Here is a 20,180-nt window from a genome sequence, read left to right on the forward strand (position 1 = left end):
CGCCTCAACCACCCGCCGGCCGCCGCCTTTATCGCGAGCCAACCATGGCCGCACCAACCTCTGCGACGGCCGCGTTCGACAGCGTCGCCACCTCGCAGCTCACCTTCTGGCTCAACGGGACCAAGGTCGTCCTCGACGCGTCCCAGATCGACCCCGACACGACCCTCCTCGCCTTCCTGCGCTCTCAGCCGGGCCTCACCGGCACCAAGCAGGGCTGCAACGAGGGCGGCTGCGGCGCAGTGCGTCCCCGCCCCCTCCCTCACAGGTCAAGCGCAGTCTGACCCTCGCTTCTCTCGTCGACGCAGTGCACCGTCGTCCTCCAGAGCATCCACCCGCGCACGAACGAGGTGCAGCACCTCGCCATCAACGCGTGCCTCGCGCCCCTCGTCTGCCTCGAGGGCAAGCACTGCATCACGGTCGAGGGCATCGGCAACTCGGACAACCCGCACCCGCTCCAGGAGCGCATGTTCAAGCTCCACGGCTCGCAGTGCGGCTTCTGCACCCCGGGCATCGTGCGTCCGACCTTCTCTCTCTCTCTCTGCCACAGCCCACACACAGAGATTGATGGAGCGCACGTCTCGCACAGGTCATGAGCGTGTACGCGCTCCTGCGCACGGCGGCGTACCGCGGCTCGCTCGACGTGTCGGACGTCGAGCTCAACGGCGCCCTCGACGGCAACCTGTGCCGCTGCACGGGCTACGCCCCGATCTTTGCCGCCGTCAAGTCGTTCATCGGAGACTACCTCGGCCCCAAGAGTTCGACGTCGTCGAGCTCGCCCCGGCTGTCCTCGTCGTCGTCGACCACGTCGACTGCATCCTCGTCCTCCTCGTCGCCGCCGCGCACGCCCCTCGACGACGACTACGTCGTGCCGTTCAACTTTGACGCGGCCGGCCTCGAGGCGGCCGACACCAAGCGCAAGGCGGCGTGCTGCGGCAACCCGGACGGCTGCGCCGACCAGGTCAGCACCGACGTGTCGCTCCCGGCGCCGTCCATCCTCGAGAAGCCCGACGCACCGCCCATCGACGCCGTCGCCGGCTCAGATGGCCGCACGGCCCCGATCGAGCCCGAGGAGCAGGACACGTTCGCGTCGACGGTCGTTCAGCCCGAGACCAAGAAGAAGGGCTGCGGCCGCCACGACTGCTGCCAGCTCGGCGGCGGCAAGTTCGAGGCGTCGGCGCCGACCGTGTCGTTCCCGCAGTTCGAGTTCAAGCCGTACAAGCCGTCGACCGAGCTCATCCTCCCGCCGTCGCTCATCAAGCACCCGCTCAAGCCCCTCGCCTTTTCGTCGCCGACGCACAACCACCGCCGCTGGTTCCGACCTGTCACGCTCGAGCAGCTCGTCGACCTCAAGCGCGCGCTCCCCAACGCCAAGCTCGTCGGCGGCGCGAGCGAGGTCAGCATCGAGGTCGGCATCAAGGGCGCCGCGTACCCGGACTGCATCTACGTCGCCGACGTGCCCGAGCTCGCGACCGTGTCACTGCCCGACTTTGCGTCGCCGCACCCGGTCCTCGAGTTTGGCGCCAACCTCACCCTGTCGGACCTCGAGGCGGTCCTCAACGAGCTCGTGCGCGACCAGCCCCACGAACGCACGGGCGCCCTGCGCGCCATCCGCGACCAGCTGCGCTACTTTGCCGGGCGCCAGATCCGCAACGCGGCGAGCGTCGGCGGCAACGTCGCGACCGCGTCGCCCATCAGCGACGCCAACCCGGTCTGGGTCGCCCTCGGCGCGTCGGTCGTCGTGCGCGCGCCGAGCGTCAACGCCGGTCAAGAGACGACCATCTCGCTCGCCGACGGGTTCTTCACGGGCTACCGCCAGACTGGCATCCCGTCCGACGGCGTCATCGTGCGCCTCGTCGTCCCGCTCGTCCAGGCCGACGAGGCGGCGGGCGAGAAAGACGTCGTGCGCGCGTTCAAGCAGGCCAAGCGCCGAGACGACGACATCGCGATCGTCACGTCGTGCTTCGCCGTCACGGTCGCCCCGCAGGGCGACGACCAGTGGGTCGTCAAGCGGGCCAAGCTTGTGTTCGGCGGCATGGCGTGCGTCCCTCTCTCTCTCTCTCTTCGCGACAAGGATGTCTACTGACGACGCTCTCGGACCCTGCAGAGCGCACACGATCTCGGCCAAGAAGACCGAGGAGCTCCTCGTCGGCAAGCCCGTCGACTCGACGACGCTCGAGGCCGCGCTCGACGCCCTCGGCGCCGACTTTGACCTGCCGTACTCGGTCCCGGGCGGCATGCCGACCTACCGCCGCACGCTGTGCATGTCGTTCCTGTTCAAGTTCTGGGTCGAGGTCGCCCAGTTGTGCGGCGTCGTGCTCGACGGCGTTCGCAAGTCGGACGAGGACGAGGTGACGTCGCTCATCCACCGCGCGCCGTCGACGGCGACGAGGGACAACTCGGACCCGTACGCGCAGAGCGTCGTCGGGCACCAGATCCCGCACGCGTCGGGCCTCAAGCACACGACGGGCGAGGCCATCTACACGGACGACATGCCCGCGTGGGCCAACGAGGGCCACCTCGCGCTCGTCCTGTCGTCGCGCGCCCACGCCAAGCTCGTGTCGGTCGACCCGTCGGCGGCGCTCGACGCGCCGGGCGTCCTCTCGTACGTCGACTGGCGCGACCTCCCGAGCGAGAAGGCCAACGTGTGGGGCCCGGCCGCCCAGGACGAGTTCTTCTTCGCCAAGGGCGAGGTGACGAGCCACGGTGTCATCATCGGCGCCATCGTCGCGACGACCAAACTCCAGGCGCAGCGCGCTGCACGCCTCGTCAAGATCGAGTACGAGGACCTGCCCTTCGTCTTGACGATCGACGAGGTGCGTCCTCTCTCTCTCTCTTTTTCATTCTCGAGCGACCCTGACCCGCTGCTTCTACGCCCGCAGGCCATCGCCGCCGACTCGTACCACCCGACCTACCACCGCCGCATGGCTCGCGGCACGCCCATCTCGACCGCGCTCGCCGAGTCCGAGTACACGCTCAGCGGCACGACCTACTCGCCGTCGCAGGAGCACTTCTACCTCGAGACGCAGGCGTGCATCGCCGTGCCCAAGCTCGAGAGCGGCGAGATGGAGGTCATCTCGTCGACGCAGGCGCTCACAGAGACCCAGCACTACGTCGCACAGGTCCTGGGTGTCCCGCGCAACCGTGTGAACACCAAGGTCAAGCGGCTCGGAGGAGGAGTGCGTCCCACTGCCTCTCGCTCGCCATCCCGACGTCCCTCACTCGCTCGCCGTCCCGGCTTTGAGAAGGTCGCGCACTGACCCTCTCCCTCTCCTCGGCCGCCCTCCTCTCCTTTCCTTGCCCGCCCTCTCCCCTCACCTCTTCGTCTCCTGCAGTTTGGCGGCAAGGAGTCGAGGACCACCATGGTGCGTCGAGTCTCTGCGCTCTCGGCGAGCAGCCGGACGCCAACTGACCTGATCGTCCTCCCGCAGCTCTCGGCCATCTGTGCCGTCGCCGCCAAGAAGCTCCGTCGCCCGGTGCGCTGCATGCTCGAGCGCCACGAGGACATCAAGATCTCGGGCCAACGTCACCCGTTCCGCACCGACTGGAAGGTGGGCTTCACGGCCGACGGGAAGTTGACGGCGCTCGACGCCGACTTTTTCGCCAACGCGGGCTATTCTCGTGCGTCCTCCTCTCCCTCGACCTCACTCTATCCTGTGTGCGTGTCCTAACCCTCAGCTGTGTGCGCAGTCGACATCTCGGGCGGCGTCGCCGACCGCGCCATCGCCCACGCGACCAACTCGTACTACATCCCAAACGTCGACGTGCGCGCCAAGCTCTGCAAGACCAACACGGTCTCCAACACGGCGTATCGTGTGCGTCCCGCCCCTCTCTCTCCGTTCGTCCTTGGAGCCCGTCCTGACGAGCCACGCGTCGACAGGGCTTCGGCGGTCCGCAGGGCATGCTCGTCGCCGAGACGTACCTTGAGGCCATCGCGACGCACCTCGACCTCGACATTGACGACGTGCGCGCCGTCAACCTGTTCAAGGAGGGCCAGGAGACGCACTACTTCCAGAAGGTCCGTTCCCTTCCTCCTCTCCTTCCCGCGCTCTCCTCCTCGCGTTCTCCTCGACTGACTCTTGCGCCGCACAGGTCCTCGACTTCCACGTGCCCCGTCTCGTCGCCGACTGCAAGCGCGACAGTAACTACGAGGCCCGCAAGGAGGCCGTCGCCGCGTTCAACAAGGAGCACCGGTACCGCAAGCGCGGCATCGCCCTCATCCCCACGACGTTCGGCTTGGCGTTTGGCGTCAAAGCCATGAACCAGGGCTCGGCCCTTGTGCACATCTACATGGACGGCTCGGTCCTCGTGGCGCACGGCGGCACGGAAATGGGTCAAGGACTGAATCTCAAGGCGAGTCGACGTGCCTGCTCGTGCCCTCGACGTTCACTAACGTCGCCCACCGTCTCGCAGTGCCTGCAAATTGCCGCCGAGGAGCTCAAGGTGCCGTTGGAGGCCGTCTTTACCAGCGAGACCTCGTCCAACACGGTCCCGAATATGCCGCCGACCGCCGCGAGTGCAGGGAGCGACCTAGTGCGTGGCGCTCCTCTCTCTCACCTCAACGTCTGTCGCACTCGACCCTGACACTGGACCTCTCCGTCCGCAGAACGGCTACGCCGTCCTCAACGCCTGTATCGAGCTCAACTCGCGCATCGCCCACCTTCGCGAGAAGCTCGGCTCCGACGCGCCCATGACCGCCCTCGCCGGCGCAGCGTATGGCGAGCGCATCAGCCTCAGCGCGACGGGCCACCACGCGACGCCCAACCTCGGCTACGTCTGGAACGTGCAGGAGAGGACGGGCGACCTGTTCAACTGTGCGTCGCAACTTTCCTCTACCTCTCTCGCGCCGCCTTCCTCAGCATCCTTCTCCGTCTTCACGAGCAGTGCCCTGACTCGCGCCGCACCCGCAGACTTTACGCAGGGCGCCGCCGCCGCCGAGGTCGAGCTCGACACGCTCACGGGCGACCACACGGTCCTGCGCGTCGACATCAAGATGGACGTCGGCCGCTCGATCAACCCGGCGATCGACTACGGCCAGGTCGAGGGCGCGTTCGTCCAGGGCCAAGGTTGGGCGACGATGGAGGAGTCGCTCCACCTTCGCAACGGCGCTCTCTTCACGACCGGGCCGGGCGCGTACAAGGTGCGCCCCCTGTCTCTCTCTCCTTCTCTTCTGTCTCGTGACGACGACGCTCACCTCGCTCTCTATCTCGCAGATCCCGGGCTTCGCCGACATCCCGCAGCAGTTCAACGTCTCGCTCCTTCGCGACGCCGAGTGGCCCAACTTGAGCACCGTGCACACGAGCAAGGGCGTCGGTGTGCGTCTCCCTCTCTCTTCTTCTCTCTCGTGTGTGCGTCGTTGAACGAGACTGATCTCTCTCGCCTCGTCTGCAGGAGCCGCCCTTCTTCCTCGGCGTCTCGGTCGCGCTCGCGCTCCGGCACGCCCTGCGCTCGGCGCGCGAGGATGTCGGCATCCCGCCCAAGGACCTCCTCGAGTTCCGGTTCCCGCTCACGGCCGAGCGGCTGCGCCTCGCCGTCGGCGACAAGCTCGTCCAGCGGAGCGAGGTCAAGCCCAAGGACGAGAAGGACAAGGGCTTCTTTGTCACGCTGTCGTAGATCTCTCTCTCTTTCTGTGACGCTTGTTGTTCTCTCGGGTCATGACGTGAGGAGAGAGCGCAGAAAGAGATACACTGCAGGACGACGAGGGGGGTATGACAGCGAGAGGGGGAGAGCGAGAGAGGAGGGTCTAGGCGTCGCCGAACAGCTTGCGCACAGCCTTCAGAACCGAGTCCTTTGACGGGTCGTACGGGTGATCCTTGCTCGGGATCTCGAGGAGGGCCGGAAACGCCTGCGTGTACTTCTCCACGAGCGGCCGAATCTGGTCGGCCACCTGCGCGAGGGGGAGGATGTGGTCAGCTCTTGAAACGGCTGTCGAGGGAGAGACAGCCGACGCACGTGCTGGTTGATGAGGAGGATGGCGATGTCGCTGCGCTCGGTGAACTCGGCAAAGGCGGCCTCGATGGTCGATTGAGGCGTCTCTGCGCAGAGGGGGAGGGTGCGAGGTGTCAGCGTCGGCGCGCTACATGTGGAGCGCGAGGCTCGCGCAGAGGTCCCTCCACTACTCCCGCACCACACCGAGCCCGCCGCAAGCCTTGCCCGTTGCCGTGACGAGCGAGAGGGACGTGTGCGAGATGAGGACGAGGGGACGAGGCTCGCGAGGGGGAGAGGGTCGTGGGAGCGCGCGACTCACTCGAGTCGACGACGACAAAGTTCTTCTTGCCTCGCTCGAGGTGCCCAGTCCCGGCAAGGAGGAGGCCGGTGACAGTGTCCTGAGGGAGATGAGGCGGTGTCAGCGGGAGGGGAGGACGGGAACAGCTCGGGGAAAGAGGTGGGTGGGCTCACCTCGTCACCGATGGTCGCTATGAGCGTTCGGTCCTTGTACTGGGTCGTCATGGCGCCGTGGGCGTGTGGGAGGACGACGACGACGACGACGCCCCACTGCCTCGGCTCTCTCTCCTGCCCTCTCCTCGACCACGGCACTCCTCGACTTGCTGAGACGGCCAGATGGAACTGCAAGCAGCCTCGAACGGCATCTGCACCTTCCCTGTACGGCTGCAGGGCGACGACCAGAGCTTGCGGGCAGCTCTCGGCAGGGCGGGCGACGAGATCGTCCTCGTCGCGGCGGAGCAAAGCGTGCGGGCACGGCGCGAGTCGCCGAGTGCGCCCATAGCACGGCTGAGCGTACTTGTCGCCGAGGACCCGTTCCCGGGCTTGACCATGGACGGCCGACAGATGATCTGGGTGCGCCCCCTCTCGCTCAGCGTCTCGCGCCCCTGGTCGCGGTACTGATGCTCGATGCCTGCAGGTCAAGGACTACTCGGAGAACGCGGGCTTGCTCGAGCAGTTGGAGGAGGCGGGGGCCTTGCGTCGGTGCGTCCTCCCCTCCTCCCCTCCTCCCCTCCTCCCCTCCTCCCCTCCTCCTCGACCCGCATCGTCCGCTCACCGCGCTGGCGCACGCCGCAGAACAGGGTCGACGATCCCGCAGGGGCTCGTCAGGCTACCGCTTGCCGTCGTCGTCCTCAACGAGCGCGAAATGGCGCAGCGGTGCGCGCTCGAGGGCTGCGACGAGGTCGAGTCGGTCGAGACGACCGAGCGGTACAAGCGCTGCAGCTCGTGCAGCCGGCGATACTATGTGCGTCCCCCTTTTTCTGCCTGGGTCGTACCTCGTCCTGCGGCTGACGGTCCGCTTCCACAGTGCTCGACAGAGGTGCGCCCTCGTCCCCCTCTTCCCGACCTCGAGCAGTCGCACCCTCTCTCTCCTCGCCGCACTAACTCGCCTCCTCCCCCTTCCTCCCTGCGACAGCATCAACACGCACATTGGCCACGACACAAGCAGGACTGCAAGGACCTCGCCGCCGGCCGCTTCACGCAGGTCGAGATGAGGCGCCGAGCTCAAGACGAGCTGCCGCCCCGCGAGCACGAGTAGCGCCGTTTCGTCGTCGTCGAGGAATGCCAGCCGCGTTGCTCGAAGGCGCTCAAGCTCGAGCGGCGAGCGGGCAGGACTCGAAATGCTGAGACTCGGGCTGCTCTCGCTCGAGCCCCTGAGCTCCTGGCCCCTCGTCCGTGCGCCGGAGGCGCCGAGCGGCGTTCGCGCGGGCTCGTCAATGCTCCGCGGCTCTCGGCTGGCTTCTCCCTCTCTTCCGCTCGCTGCTTGCGCCTCTCGCCTCTCGAGCTGCTTTCCTCGCCCGAGCGCTCGCACCTCGACCGTCCTCGACCCAGCCCTGCGCTCGGCGACTTTCCGCCTCGTGCCACCTCGTGCCGCCTCGCCATGTCGCTCGACATCAAGCTCTCGACGCCGACGCAGTGCGCGAACCAGACGCTCACGTGGAGCGGGCCGCCTGTGCGCAAAGGGATCGGGATGTGGGTCCAGGGCACGGTGCGTCCTCCTCTTGCTCCCCTCTCGCGCCCGCACTGCCGCAGGAGCGAGCTGACCTCGTCGCACCACCCCGGCCGCCGCCGCCGCCGCAGAACTACTTTGCCGAGATCCTGACCGACAGCTTCACCGACACGCTCGGCACCGTCTCGTGGGTGTGCGACGTGCCGGCCGGCGCCTGGATCGCGTTCGAGGTGTTTGACGTCGCCAACGCGACGAGCTGGGCCGCGTCGCAGTTCTACCAGGTGCAGCCGGGTACGACCGACGAGTGTCTGAGGACCAACGAGGGCCAGAAGGCCGTCGAGTCGATGGCGGCGCTCGCGAGCAGCTTGTCGAGCGCGAGCCCGCAGCTGTTCACGTACCCGCCGTGCGTCCCTCTCTTTCTCTCCCTCTCCCGGGGTCCTCTCGCGGTGACGGCAGCGCTAACTCGTCGTTGCGTCGACTCGTCGCAGGACAACAACCCGCACCCTCGTTCCGGCGACGACCCAGCCCCTGTCCTCCTCGACCTCGCTCTCGCCGACCGACTCGCCCTCGTCCTCCTCGTCCCTTGACGTCGGCGCCCTCGCAGGCGGCATCGCCGGCGGCGTCCTCGGCATCCTCGCCCTCGCCGCCATGCTCTTCCTCCTCGTCCGCCGCCGCGCCCGCCGCCGCCGCCAAGGCCGAGCCGGCTCGAGCCTCGCTCCCGACACGGAAAAGGCGACCGGCGCTCCTCCCCAGCACGCCCCGGCGGGCTTCTTCCGCACCATGAGCAGGTCGGGCAACCCGGTCGACGCGTGGCGCAACCGGGTCCAGTCGGGTGCGCCGCCGTCGGCGCGCACGCGAGCCCCGTCCGGCGCGACGACGACGGTCGGCGGGGCGCTGAGCCCGTTCAAGCGCTCCGCGGCGGCGGGCCCGGCGGGACAGCAGCAGCAGCAGCCGCAGCAGCAGTCGCTCGGGCCGCGAGCGGGCGTGCCCGAGGTGGGCGAGGCGGGCGACCATGAGGCGCACCGCCGGGGAGGAGGGGGGCCGCTCGGCGACGGGTACGGCGCGCTGCCACTCGCGAGCGCGTCGGCGACTCGGCTGCTCGAGACGCACGAGGGCGGCGGCGAGGCGTTGGGCATGGTGCGGCCGCCGACGAGGTTGACGACGCCCGGCGGGCTGACCGAGTTTGGTGGAGCGGGCACAGCCGAGGGGTGGAGGGGCCGGGACGAGGGCGACGGGCAGGGGTACGCGAGCTATGCGAGGGGGTCGTAGAGACGAGCGAGGCTGCAGCGGCGTTGCGTGGACGAGACGGCGATGAGAGACGGTGTCCGAGAGCGGCGTCTCGCCGAGAGAGGCGACGAGGAGATGAGCGGGCGGTCCTCGCTCGGCCGGTCGTGGTCGGTGTTCAGGGCAGCTGCGAGAGAAGTTGGTCTCGCAGAGAGCAGGCTGCAGGGGCTGAGTGAGAGGAAAGAAGCTCGGAGCTGGCCGACGCCATCGCCGTCGCGCCGTCTTCCTGACGCTCACCCTCCCCAACTATGCCGACACCCAGGCGAGTGCCCGTCACCTCGCTCTGGAGGCACCCTGCACCCCCAGCACACCGCCCACCAGCTCGCCCCTTCGCTACCGCCCCTCCACCAGCTCGACGAGGCGTCGTCGACCTCGCCCTCCTCGGAGCCGCTGGCGCCGCCATCACCGGCTTCCTCCTGTACCGCGGGTCCGCCAAGGGCAACGACGACATGCCTGGCCCGACAGAGGGCGAGCGCACCAGCTTCACCGTCCCCGTCATCGCCCAGTGCGTCGTCCTCCCCTCCTCCTTCCCTTGTTCCCGATGCGGGGCATCCTTCGAGATCGCTCACTCACCGCTCGAACCGCGACCGCAGGACCGGCGCCACGGGCACCAAGACGCTCACGCTCCTCAGCCCCGCCGAGACCAACGCCCGCCTCAAGGAGAACGAGGCGTCGTTCGCCGTCTCGCGCCGCAACAACCCGCTCATCCGCTACGACACCAACAACCTCGCGTCCAACTCGCCCATCGAGGACGACTCGTGCTGCGTCATCCTCGAGCGCGACCAGCAGAGCAAGGTCCAGGGCGACCTCGTCTTCTTTGGCGTGTTTGACGGTCACTCGGGCTGGCAGACGTCGCGCCTCCTCTCGTCGTCGCTCGTGTCGTACGTCGCGCGCGAGCTCGACCTCGTCTTTCGCGGGTCCGACCCGTACCTGTCGCTCGTCAACCCTCCCTCGTCGTCCTCCTCGTCCTCGTCCAAGCCCTCGATCTGGTCCCTCTTCTCGTCGTCGCCGCCCGCGCCCAAACCTCAGCTCGACAAGCACGACCCCATCATGCAGGCCGCCATCAAGAACGCCTTTTCCAAGATGGACCACGAGATCGTGTCGGCGCCCGTCCGCCTCCTCGACAAGCTCCAGCGCGAGGGCAAGCTCCCGACCGCGTCGACCAAGGGCGGCGCCGTCATGGGCATCGAGCAGTCCGAGGCCCTGAGCACCCTCCTCCCCGCCCTCAGCGGCAGCTGCGCCCTCCTCGCCTTCCTCGACGCGGGGCGCAACCGCCTCCACGTCGCCGTCACTGGCGACTCGCGCGCCGTCATGGGCGTGTGGGTCCCCGACCCCAAGCGCGAGGGCGGCGGCGGCAAGTGGCGCGTCGAGCCCCTCTCGGAGGACCAGACGGGCCGCAACCCGAACGAGGTCGCGCGCGTCCAGGCCGAGCACCCGTCGAACGAGCGCGACACGGTCATTGCGCGCGGCCGCGTCCTCGGCAGCCTCGAGCCGACGCGCGCGTTCGGCGACGCGCGCTACAAGTGGCCCCCTGGGACGCAGCAGAAGCTCGCGCAGGCGTTCCACCCTGGGTCGGTCCGCGGCCCGCCGCGCAACTACCACACCCCGCCGTACGTGACGGCGACGCCCGAGGTCGTCACGGTCGACCTGTCGGCCGGCACGAGCAAGGCCCGCAAGGCCATTGGCTCGTTCCTGCCCGTGTCGAGCCCGGAGGAGCCGCCTGCGACTCGCTTTGTCGTCCTCGCGACCGACGGCCTCTAGTGCGTCCCCTCTCGCTCTCCCTCCCGCGTCTTTACGAGCGGTTTCCTGACTCGTTCTCGCCCTCTCTCCCTTCCATCTCTGCCCCTCTCTCCCTCGCCCAACCTCTCGCTCCTCTCCTCGTCTCCTCTCTCTCTCCTCGCGCCGTCTCTCCACTCGGACCCTTCCCTCGCCACCTCGCCCTCTCCTGCCCCGCAGCGACCGTCTCGACAACCAGGAGATCGTCTCGCTCGTCGGCGCCCACCTGTGCGGCGTGCGCGGCACCCAGACGCGGCCCTCGGTCCTGTCGCACTCGGTCGACCCGACCGCCATCTCGGGCCCGCACACGTCGCACGTGCCGCGCCAGGAGCCGACGCGCGGCGAGGGCGAGGTCTTTACGTTCGAGGACACGGGCAACCTCGCGACCCACTTGATCCGCAACGCGCTCGGCGGCGCAAAGAGGGACCAGGTGTCGGTCTTGCTCAGCATCCCGGCGCCGTTGAGCCGGCGGTACCGCGACGACGTGCGTCCCACTCTCTCTCTCTCTCTCGCGCGCGCGCGCTTTCTGTCGCCTTGTGTGCGCCCCTCCTGATGCCCCTCTCGCCCTCCTGCAGATCACGTGCACCGTCATCCTGCTCGGCGATGCGGCGCGCGACGGCGAGGGCGGCAGCGGCGGCGTGTACAGGCGCGAGGAGGGGTTCGACATCCCGCTCAAGGCCAAGCTGTAGAGAGCGGCCCTGCAACGTTGCATGCATGGTCTCGAGCCTGAACTCGAGAGTGGCCTTGCGTTCATGCTGTGCCCGAGGAGGTCCGAGCGAGCCGAGAGCCGAATCTTTTGGCCTGTGGCAGTTCCTTTTGTCGCACCTGTGCCTCTATCTGCGTGCATGACAGCCGCTATCAGACTAGGAGCGCCGTGGCTCGGTACTGGAGCTCAAGAGAAGGAGCGACCGAGAGCAGCAGAAAGCGGCTCCGAAGCCGTCACAGGAGCCCTTCTCCAAGACTGGCCCTCGGGTCGAGTAAACCCTTGCGCCCTGCTCTGTTGGCCCAGGTTGCGGTGACATCCAGGAAGCAAACATGTCCGCTCTGGCAGCTCGAAAGCGACGCCGGCGGGCGGGGGAGTGACGTGCCCCCTCAGCTGTTTGCGTCTCTCCCTTGCTCGTGCCTTGCTTTGAGACGCAGCTTGCCCTCGAGCTATTGCAGGCGTTGCGTCGAGAGGCTTGAGGCTGGGAGAGCGCAGGGAAGCCAAGGAGCGGCAGCAGGGTCCAAGCGGACCTTCTCAAGTGGAGACCTGCCAGTGAATGGCCACCGCGTGATCCTTGTCTGCGCCAGACAAGCAATTGAGTGTCAAGCAGCGCTGTTGTCACTGGCCTGCCAGCCCAAGCATTTCCAGGAACTGCTCAAGGAAAGAGCTCGCTCAGTGGCACCGCTTGAAGAAAGGTGCCCACCTAGATGTCTGGCTGACCATGTGAGCAAGAGCAAAGACAGCAAGAACAGCAACAGGCGTGGACCATTTGCAGAGCGCTTTGAGCGGTATCGCAGGGAGGACAGGAGCTGCAGCGACGCTCTCACGAGACCTCAGGCGCGAGAGGGAGAGATAGGTTGCAGAGAGAGAGAGAGAGCTACGCAAGGGAAGGAGGAGGAGCGGCCCGCCGGCCTCGGCCGCCGGCGGCGGCCCTCGGCCCTCCGGGCACAGCAGTTGATTTGGCAGAAGCGGCTTGAGCGCTTTCCTGCCCATCCAAGTCGGCGTGATTTCGCCATGCCCCTGCACCTGGACTGGAACGTACATTTTGCACTCAGGCCTTCATCACGGCTCTTTAGCTCAGCTGGGAGAGCGACAGACTGAAGTTCCGGTTCACTCCGGCGCACAATTCTGCAGGTCTCCGGTTCAATCCCGGAAAGGGCCATCAACTTTTGCCTCGCACCGGGGTTCCCTTTCCTTTTGTTGGTTGGCGGCACTGTTGGCCCAGGCACAGGCGCCAGATGCGCGAAAGGCCGTCATTCAACAGGGAGACTGCCCGGAAAGGCTTGCCGCATGGACTTGTTGACACAGTGCAGGACAAACCAACCCGGTGAGCACTGGCTGCAGAGTACTGCACTAAGGCAGGCCTGCTGCACCACTCCTAGGAGGAGCCCAGCCAGGCCCCTGTGCAAGCTTGTCAGTGGACCCAAACTTTAGTGCCTCCACTCATGGGGTTCTTGGCGGCAGATACCGCCGCCGGGCACGGCGTGGGCACACGCATTGCCTGCCTCGCTATTGGGCTTGATGTAAATGTCAAGAAGCGGCCACATCGACATGAACTGGCCGCGTGGCCCAATGGCAAGGCGTCTGACTACGACCTCGCTTCGTCTTCCGAACTCCGGAGACAGCGCGCGTAACTATCAGGAGATCGTGGGTTCGAGCCCCATCGTGGTCAACTTTTTTTTTCGGGATGCCCCGGAGCCCCGGAGTCCGCCTGTAGCTCAGGGCAAGAGGTGTTTCCGGGGGCACCTCTTTCCTGTCAATATGCCTCTGCAGAGCATGTTGCAAGATTGACAGGGCTGCCGGGCCCCTGGGTGAGGGTGCGGACCAGAGGCAGCAACTTGGGAAGGCCAACTCAGACGCCCAGCTCTGCCCTTCTACTACAGCTCCATCTGCTGTACCCTGCTCTAGAGCACTCAGAATACAGTGCACTGCACAGATGCGTTGGTGTTGGGATGTCAGAGAGGCTCTAAGCTTGGCCCCAACCCCTGGCGACCTGCGCCTGCCTTTGATTCCCAAGGGCTCCGAAGCCGTGGGAGCTTCCAAATTTTTGGCTCAGATCACTCAGTACTGGTGAAGATGATGGCCACTGGTTGGGAGTGAGTGTGCTGCCATGACTAGGCTCCGGGCCTAACCCTCGCTGGGGGCAAAATCTGATTTTGGGTTGCCGGGTTTTGCTTTGCAGGTGGACCACTGGGCAGTATTACTGAGCTGTGCAGGTCCACAAGGCAGAGGTAAGCCAGCCTGCCGCTCTGCGGATCAACCTTGGAAGATCTGACTAACAAACAGGCTCACTGCTGACTTGACCTAGACCAGCCCATCCACGTGGCACAAGGTAGCTGGCAAGGTCCCAAATAGTGTCCTAGCGTGATGAGGCCATTTGAAGGGCACGCTTGTTGTCAAGCAAAAGGCAAGGCAAGGCAAGGCAAACTTGTGGGGGAGAGACTGGAGCAAACAGAGACGTGCCAGGTAAAGTGATTTGGGTGTGTTCCATTGAGCAAAAGGGCAGGGGCATTACTGGAGAAGAGGGGGAGCTACTGCACAACCACCTTCAAGATCCCTCACTGAACCTCCATCGTGTCTCGGAGTTGCCAGTGAGGCACACAACAAGATGTCGAGAGCGTCCGCAAGCAAGAGAGCGGAAGGCAGCAACGTTTGAAGAGACAGAAAGGCAGAGAGAGAGAAAGGGAAAGAGGGACTCAGCTTGAGGAGGACCAAGAGAGTGAGCTCAAGGCCAGGACGGTCCGAGCCCTTGCACATTCACTCACAGGAACAAGGCCTGGCAGCCTCCGAGCTTCCCAGCCTTGGATCTGAATACAATTGGGCTTGCTGCTGACTTGACTCTGACAAGCGCATCCAGGGGGCACAACCCCCTGGCAGCAGATCTCAACACAACCCAAATCCCAAGCTGGGCTAGGGCACAGCATGTCCAAGGCCACCACACCTGGATTTTGTAACCAACCTGCCCTGCAACTCTCCCGCGCCATCATTCACCTTGTCAAGTACCTTCCACCAACTGGACAAGCCCCTGCCAGTAGATCTTTCTGTAGTCCAAATCCTGAGCCGGCCTAAGGCACAGCATGTCCGAGGCCCCCACACCTGGATCTTGTAACCAACCTTCCCTGCAACTCTCCAGCGCCATCATTCACCTTGTCAAGTACCTTCCACCAACTGGACAAGTCCCTGCCAGTAGAACTTTCCGTGACCCAAATCCTAAGCCGGCCTAAGGCACAGCATGTCCGAGGCCCCCACACCTGGATCTTGTAACCAACCTTCCCTGCAACTCTCCAGCGCCATCATTCACCTTGTCAAGTACCTTCCACCAACTGGACAAGTCCCTGCCAGTAGATCTTTCCGTGACCCAAATCCTAAGCCGGCCTAAGGCACAGCATGTCTGAGGCCCCCACACCTGGATCTTGTAACCAACCTGCCCTGAAACTCTCCAGCGCTCCATTACCATCAATCTATACTATTATATGGACCCTGTGCTGAGCGGCAGGCTGGGAGACCTCTGCCTCATGGAGCTGCGCGCACAGACGGTTTGGGTCCGAGACGGTCAGGCTCGCCCGGAACAGGTTTGCCTCTGCAGAACTGGGCCACAAGCTCCGTTCAACCTGTAACCTAGCTAACCATTTAGAGCGTACCTTAGTCTGTTATGCCCTGCAAGGGCGGTCCAATCCGACCGTGTCACGGCTGGATGGAAGGAAAAAAAAGAAGGTGCAACCTCGGGGGAATGGTGCTGCTGAGGATGCTACCAATGCATTATCGCAAATCTGGCTCCATTACCATCAAGGTATACTATTATATGGTCCCTGCGCCAAGCGGTAGGTCAGTAGCCCTGTTCCTCATGGAGCTGCGCGCACAGACGGTTTGGGTCCGAGACGGTCAGGCTCGCCCGGAACAGGTTTGCCTCTGCAGAACTGGGCCACAAGCTCCGTTCAACCTGTAACCTAGCTAACCATTTAGAGCGTACCTTAGTCTGTTATGCCCTGCAAGGCGGCCAATCCGACCGTGTCACGGCCGGATGGAAGGAAAAAGAAGGTGCAGCCTCGGGGGAATGGTGCTGCTGAGGATGCTACCGATGCATTATCGCAAATCTGGCTCCATTACCATCAATCTATACTATTATATGGTCCCTGTGCTGAGCGGCAGGCTGGGAGACCTCTGCCTCATGGAGCTGCGCGCGCAGACTGTTTGGGTCCGAGACGGTCAGCCTCGCCCGGAACACGTTCGCCTCTGCAGAACTGGGCGACAAGCTCCGTTCAACCTCTAACCTGGCTAACCATTTAGAGCGTACCTTAGTCTATTATGCCCTGCAAGGGCGGCCCAATCCGACCGTGTCACGGCCGGGATGGAAGGGAAAAGAAGGTGCAGCCTCGGGGGAATGGTGCTGCTGAGGATGCTACCGATGCATTATCGCAAATCTGGCTCCATTACCATCAATCTATACTATTATATGGTCCCTGTGCTGAGCGGCAGGCTGGGAGACCTCTGCCTCATGGAGCTGCGCGCGCAGACGGTTTGGGTCCGAGACGGTCAGGCTCGCCCGGAACAGGTTTGCCTCTGCAGAACTGAGCCACAAGCTCCGTTCAACCTGTAACCTAGCTAACCATTTAAAGCGTACCTTAGTCTATTATGCCCTGCAAGGGCAGCCCAATCCGACCGTGTCACGGCCGGATGGAAGGAAAAAGAAGGTGCAGCCTCGGGGGAATGGTGCCGCTGAGGATGCTACCGATGCATTATCGCAAATCTGGCTCCATTACCATCAATCTATACTATTATATGGTCCCTGTGCTGAGCGGCAGGCTGGGAGACCTCTGCCTCATGGAGCTGCGCGCGCAGACGGTTTGGGTCCGAGACGGTCAGGCTCGCCCGGAACAGGTTTGCCTCTGCAGAACTGGGCGACAAGCTCCGTTCAACCTGTAACCTAGCTAACCATTTAGAGCGTACCTTAGTCTATTATGCCCTGCAAGGGCAGCCCAATCCAACCGTGTCACGGCCAGATGGAAGGAAAAAGAAGGTGCAGCCTCGGGGGAATGGTGCCGCTGAGGATGCTACCGATGCATTATCGCAAATCTGGCTCCATTACCATCAATCTATACTATTATATGGACCCTGTGCTGAGCGGCAGGCTGGGAGACCTCTGCCTCATGAAGCTGCGCGCGCAGACGGTTCGGGTCCGAGACGGTCAGCCTCGCCCGGAACAGGTTCGCCTCTGCAGAACTGGGCGACAAGCTCCGTTCAACCTGTAACCTAGCTAACCATATAGAGCGTACCTTAGTCTATTATGCCCTGCAAGGACGGCCCAATCCAACCGTGTCACGGCCAGATGGAAGGAAAAAGAAGGTGCAGCCTCGGGGGACTGGTGCTGCTGAGGATGCTACCGATGCATTATCGCAAATCTGGCTCCATTACCATCAATCTATACTATTATATGGTCCCTGTGCTGAGCGGCAGGCTGGGAGACCTCTGCCTCATGGAGCTGCGCGCGCAGACGGTTTGGGTCCGAGACGGTCAGGCTCGCCCGGAACAGGTTTGCCTCTGCAGAACTGGGCGACAAGCTCCGTTCAACCTGTAACCTAGCTAACCATTTAGAGCGTACCTTAGTCTATTATGCCCTGCAAGGGCAGCCCAATCCAACCGTGTCACGGCCAGATGGAAGGAAAAAGAAGGTGCAGCCTCGGGGGAATGGTGCCGCTGAGGATGCTACCGATGCATTATCGCAAATCTGGCTCCATTACCATCAATCTATACTATTATATGGTCCCTGTGCTGAGCGGCAGGCTGGGAGACCTCTGCCTCATGGAGCTGCGCGCGCAGACGGTTTGGGTCCGAGACGGTCAGGCTCGCCCGGAACAGGTTTGCCTCTGCAGAACTGGGCGACAAGCTCCGTTCAACCTGTAACCTAGCTAACCATTTAGAGCGTACCTTAGTCTATTATGCCCTGCAAGGACGGCCCAATCCAACCGTGTCACGGCCAGATGGAAGGAAAAAGAAGGTGCAGCCTCGGGGGACTGGTGCTGCTGAGGATGCTACCGATGCATTATCGCAAATCTGGCTCCATTACCATCAATCTATACTATTATATGGTCCCTGTGCTGAGCGGCAGGCTGGGAGACCTCTGCCTCATGGAGCTGCGCGCGCAGACGGTTTGGGTCCGAGACGGTCAGGCTCGCCCGGAACAGGTTTGCCTCTGCAGAACTGGGCGACAAGCTCCGTTCAACCTGTAACCTAGCTAACCATTTAGAGCGTACCTTAGTCTATTATGCCCTGCAAGGGCAGCCCAATCCAACCGTGTCACGGCCAGATGGAAGGAAAAAGAAGGTGCAGCCTCGGGGGAATGGTGCCGCTGAGGATGCTACCGATGCATTATCGCAAATCTGGCTCATTACCATCAATCTATACTATTATATGGTCCTGTGCTGAGCGGCAGGCTGGGAGACCTCTGCCTCATGGAGCTGCGCGCGCAGACGGTTTGGGTCCGAGACGGTCAGGCTCGCCCGGAACAGGTTTGCCTCTGCAGAACTGAGCCACAAGCTCCGTTCAACCTGTAACCTAGCTAACCATTTAAAGCGTACCTTAGTCTATTATGCCCTGCAAGGGCAGCCCAATCCGACCGTGTCACGGCCGGATGGAAGGAAAAAGAAGGTGCAGCCTCGGGGGAATGGTGCCGCTGAGGATGCTACCGATGCATTATCGCAAATCTGGCTCCATTACCATCAATCTATACTATTATATGGTCCCTGTGCTGAGCGGCAGGCTGGGAGACCTCTGCCTCATGGAGCTGCGCGCGCAGACGGTTTGGGTCCGAGACGGTCAGGCTCGCCCGGAACAGGTTTGCCTCTGCAGAACTGGGCGACAAGCTCCGTTCAACCTGTAACCTAGCTAACCATTTAGAGCGTACCTTAGTCTATTATGCCCTGCAAGGGCAGCCCAATCCAACCGTGTCACGGCCAGATGGAAGGAAAAAGAAGGTGCAGCCTCGGGGGAATGGTGCCGCTGAGGATGCTACCGATGCATTATCGCAAATCTGGCTCCATTACCATCAATCTATACTATTATATGGACCCTGTGCTGAGCGGCAGGCTGGGAGACCTCTGCCTCATGAAGCTGCGCGCGCAGACGGTTCGGGTCCGAGACGGTCAGCCTCGCCCGGAACAGGTTCGCCTCTGCAGAACTGGGCGACAAGCTCCGTTCAACCTGTAACCTAGCTAACCATTTAGAGCGTACCTTAGTCTATTATGCCCTGCAAGGACGGCCCAATCCAACCGTGTCACGGCCAGATGGAAGGAAAAAGAAGGTGCAGCCTCGGGGGACTGGTGCTGCTGAGGATGCTACCGATGCATTATCGCAAATCTGGCTCCATTACCATCAATCTATACTATTATATGGTCCCTGTGCTGAGCGGCAGGCTGGGAGACCTCTGCCTCATGGAGCTGCGCGCGCAGACGGTTTGGGTCCGAGACGGTCAGGCTCGCCCGGAACAGGTTTGCCTCTGCAGAACTGGGCGACAAGCTCCGTTCAACCTGTAACCTAGCTAACCATTTAGAGCGTACCTTAGTCTATTATGCCCTGCAAGGGCAGCCCAATCCAACCGTGTCACGGCCAGATGGAAGGAAAAAGAAGGTGCAGCCTCGGGGGAATGGTGCCGCTGAGGATGCTACCGCTGCATTATCGCAAATCTGGCTCCATTACCATCAATCTATACTATTATATGGACCCTGTGCTGAGCGGCAGGCTGGGAGACCTCTGCCTCATGGAGCTGCGCGCGCAGACGGTTTGGGTCCGAGACGGTCAGGCTCGCCCGGAACAGGTTTGCCTCCGCAGAACTGGGCCACAAGCTCCGTTCAACCTGTAACCTAGCTAACCATTTAGAGCGTACCTTAGTCTATTATGCCCTGCAAGGGCGGCCCAATCCAACCGTGTCACGGCCAGATGGAAAGAAAAAGAAAGTGCAGCCTCGGGGGACTGGTGCTGCTGAGGATGCTACCGATGCATTATCGCAAATCTGGCTCCATTACCATCAATCTATACTATTATATGGTCCCTGTGCTGAGCGGCAGGCTGGGAGACCTCTGCCTCATGGAGCTGCGCGCACAGACGGTTTGGGTCCGAGACGGTCAGCCTCGCCCGGAACAGGTTCGCCTCTGCAGAACTGGGCGACAAGCTCCGTTCAACCTGTAACCTGGCTAACCATTTAGAGCGTACCTTAGTCTATTATGCCCTGCAAGGGCGGCCCAATCCGACCGTGTCACGGCCGGATGGAAGGGAAAAGAAGGTGCAGCCTCGGGGGAATGGTGCTGCTGAGGATGCTACCGATGCATTATCGCAAATCTGGCTCCATTACCATCAATCTATACTATTATATGGACCCTGTGCTGAGCGGCAGGCTGGGAGACCTCTGCCTCATGAAGCTGCGCGCGCAGACGGTTCGGGTCCGAGACGGTCAGCCTCGCCCGGAACAGGTTCGCCTCTGCAGAACTGGGCGACAAGCTCCGTTCAACCTCTACCTAGCTACCGTTTAGAGCG

General features: G+C 63.5%; 4 protein-coding genes and 2 non-coding genes across 6 annotated transcripts; 5 read left to right on the forward strand and 1 right to left on the reverse strand.

Annotated features, from left to right (window-relative positions):
* Nucleotides 1-44: 44 nt before the first annotated feature.
* On the forward strand, nt 45-5,648 carry RHOBADRAFT_34531 (uncharacterized protein; the record flags this gene model as incomplete). The annotated part of the gene is made up of 15 exons (XM_018413205.1): nt 45-239; nt 306-512; nt 587-718; nt 1,073-2,037; nt 2,105-2,813; nt 2,880-3,176; nt 3,333-3,362; nt 3,429-3,618; nt 3,688-3,812; nt 3,878-4,015; nt 4,090-4,530; nt 4,604-4,811; nt 4,908-5,137; nt 5,211-5,312; nt 5,389-5,648. The coding sequence occupies 15 exons, from the start codon at nt 45-47 to the stop codon at nt 5,608-5,610; spliced, it is 4,191 nt and encodes a 1,396-aa protein (XP_018273107.1). The 3' UTR covers nt 5,611-5,648.
* Nucleotides 5,649-5,663: 15 nt separating this feature from the next.
* RHOBADRAFT_24945 (uncharacterized protein) lies at nt 5,664-6,450 on the reverse strand (the record flags this gene model as incomplete). Its single annotated transcript, XM_018412661.1, has 4 exons — nt 5,664-5,884; nt 5,950-6,032; nt 6,245-6,323; nt 6,397-6,450. The coding sequence occupies 4 exons, from the start codon at nt 6,445-6,447 to the stop codon at nt 5,741-5,743; spliced, it is 357 nt and encodes a 118-aa protein (XP_018273108.1). The 3' UTR covers nt 5,664-5,740.
* A 78-nt stretch (nt 6,451-6,528) lies between these two features.
* On the forward strand, nt 6,529-7,525 carry RHOBADRAFT_66128 (uncharacterized protein). Its single transcript, XM_018418873.1, has 5 exons — nt 6,529-6,795; nt 6,860-6,924; nt 7,018-7,186; nt 7,250-7,261; nt 7,358-7,525. Exons 1-5 carry the CDS (start codon nt 6,559-6,561, stop codon nt 7,478-7,480), a joined length of 606 nt encoding a protein of 201 aa, XP_018273109.1. The 5' UTR covers nt 6,529-6,558; the 3' UTR covers nt 7,481-7,525.
* A 237-nt stretch (nt 7,526-7,762) lies between these two features.
* RHOBADRAFT_52022 (uncharacterized protein) lies at nt 7,763-11,676 on the forward strand. Its single transcript, XM_018416129.1, has 7 exons — nt 7,763-7,930; nt 8,023-8,294; nt 8,380-9,132; nt 9,438-9,680; nt 9,769-10,935; nt 11,132-11,435; nt 11,527-11,676. The coding sequence occupies exons 1-7, from the start codon at nt 7,823-7,825 to the stop codon at nt 11,638-11,640; spliced, it is 2,961 nt and encodes a 986-aa protein (XP_018273110.1). The 5' UTR covers nt 7,763-7,822; the 3' UTR covers nt 11,641-11,676.
* A 1,044-nt stretch (nt 11,677-12,720) lies between these two features.
* Nucleotides 12,721-12,816, forward strand: RHOBADRAFT_t18. Its single transcript has one exon. It is a non-coding gene; the product is annotated as a tRNA-Phe (tRNA).
* Nucleotides 12,817-13,212: 396 nt separating this feature from the next.
* On the forward strand, nt 13,213-13,326 carry RHOBADRAFT_t19. Its single transcript has one exon. It is a non-coding gene; the product is annotated as a tRNA-Arg (tRNA).
* Nucleotides 13,327-20,180: the final 6,854 nt, after the last annotated feature.

This window comes from Rhodotorula graminis (genome assembly GCF_001329695.1).
Source record: "Rhodotorula graminis WP1 unplaced genomic scaffold RHOBAscaffold_3, whole genome shotgun sequence".
NCBI lineage: Eukaryota > Fungi > Basidiomycota > Microbotryomycetes > Sporidiobolales > Sporidiobolaceae > Rhodotorula > Rhodotorula graminis.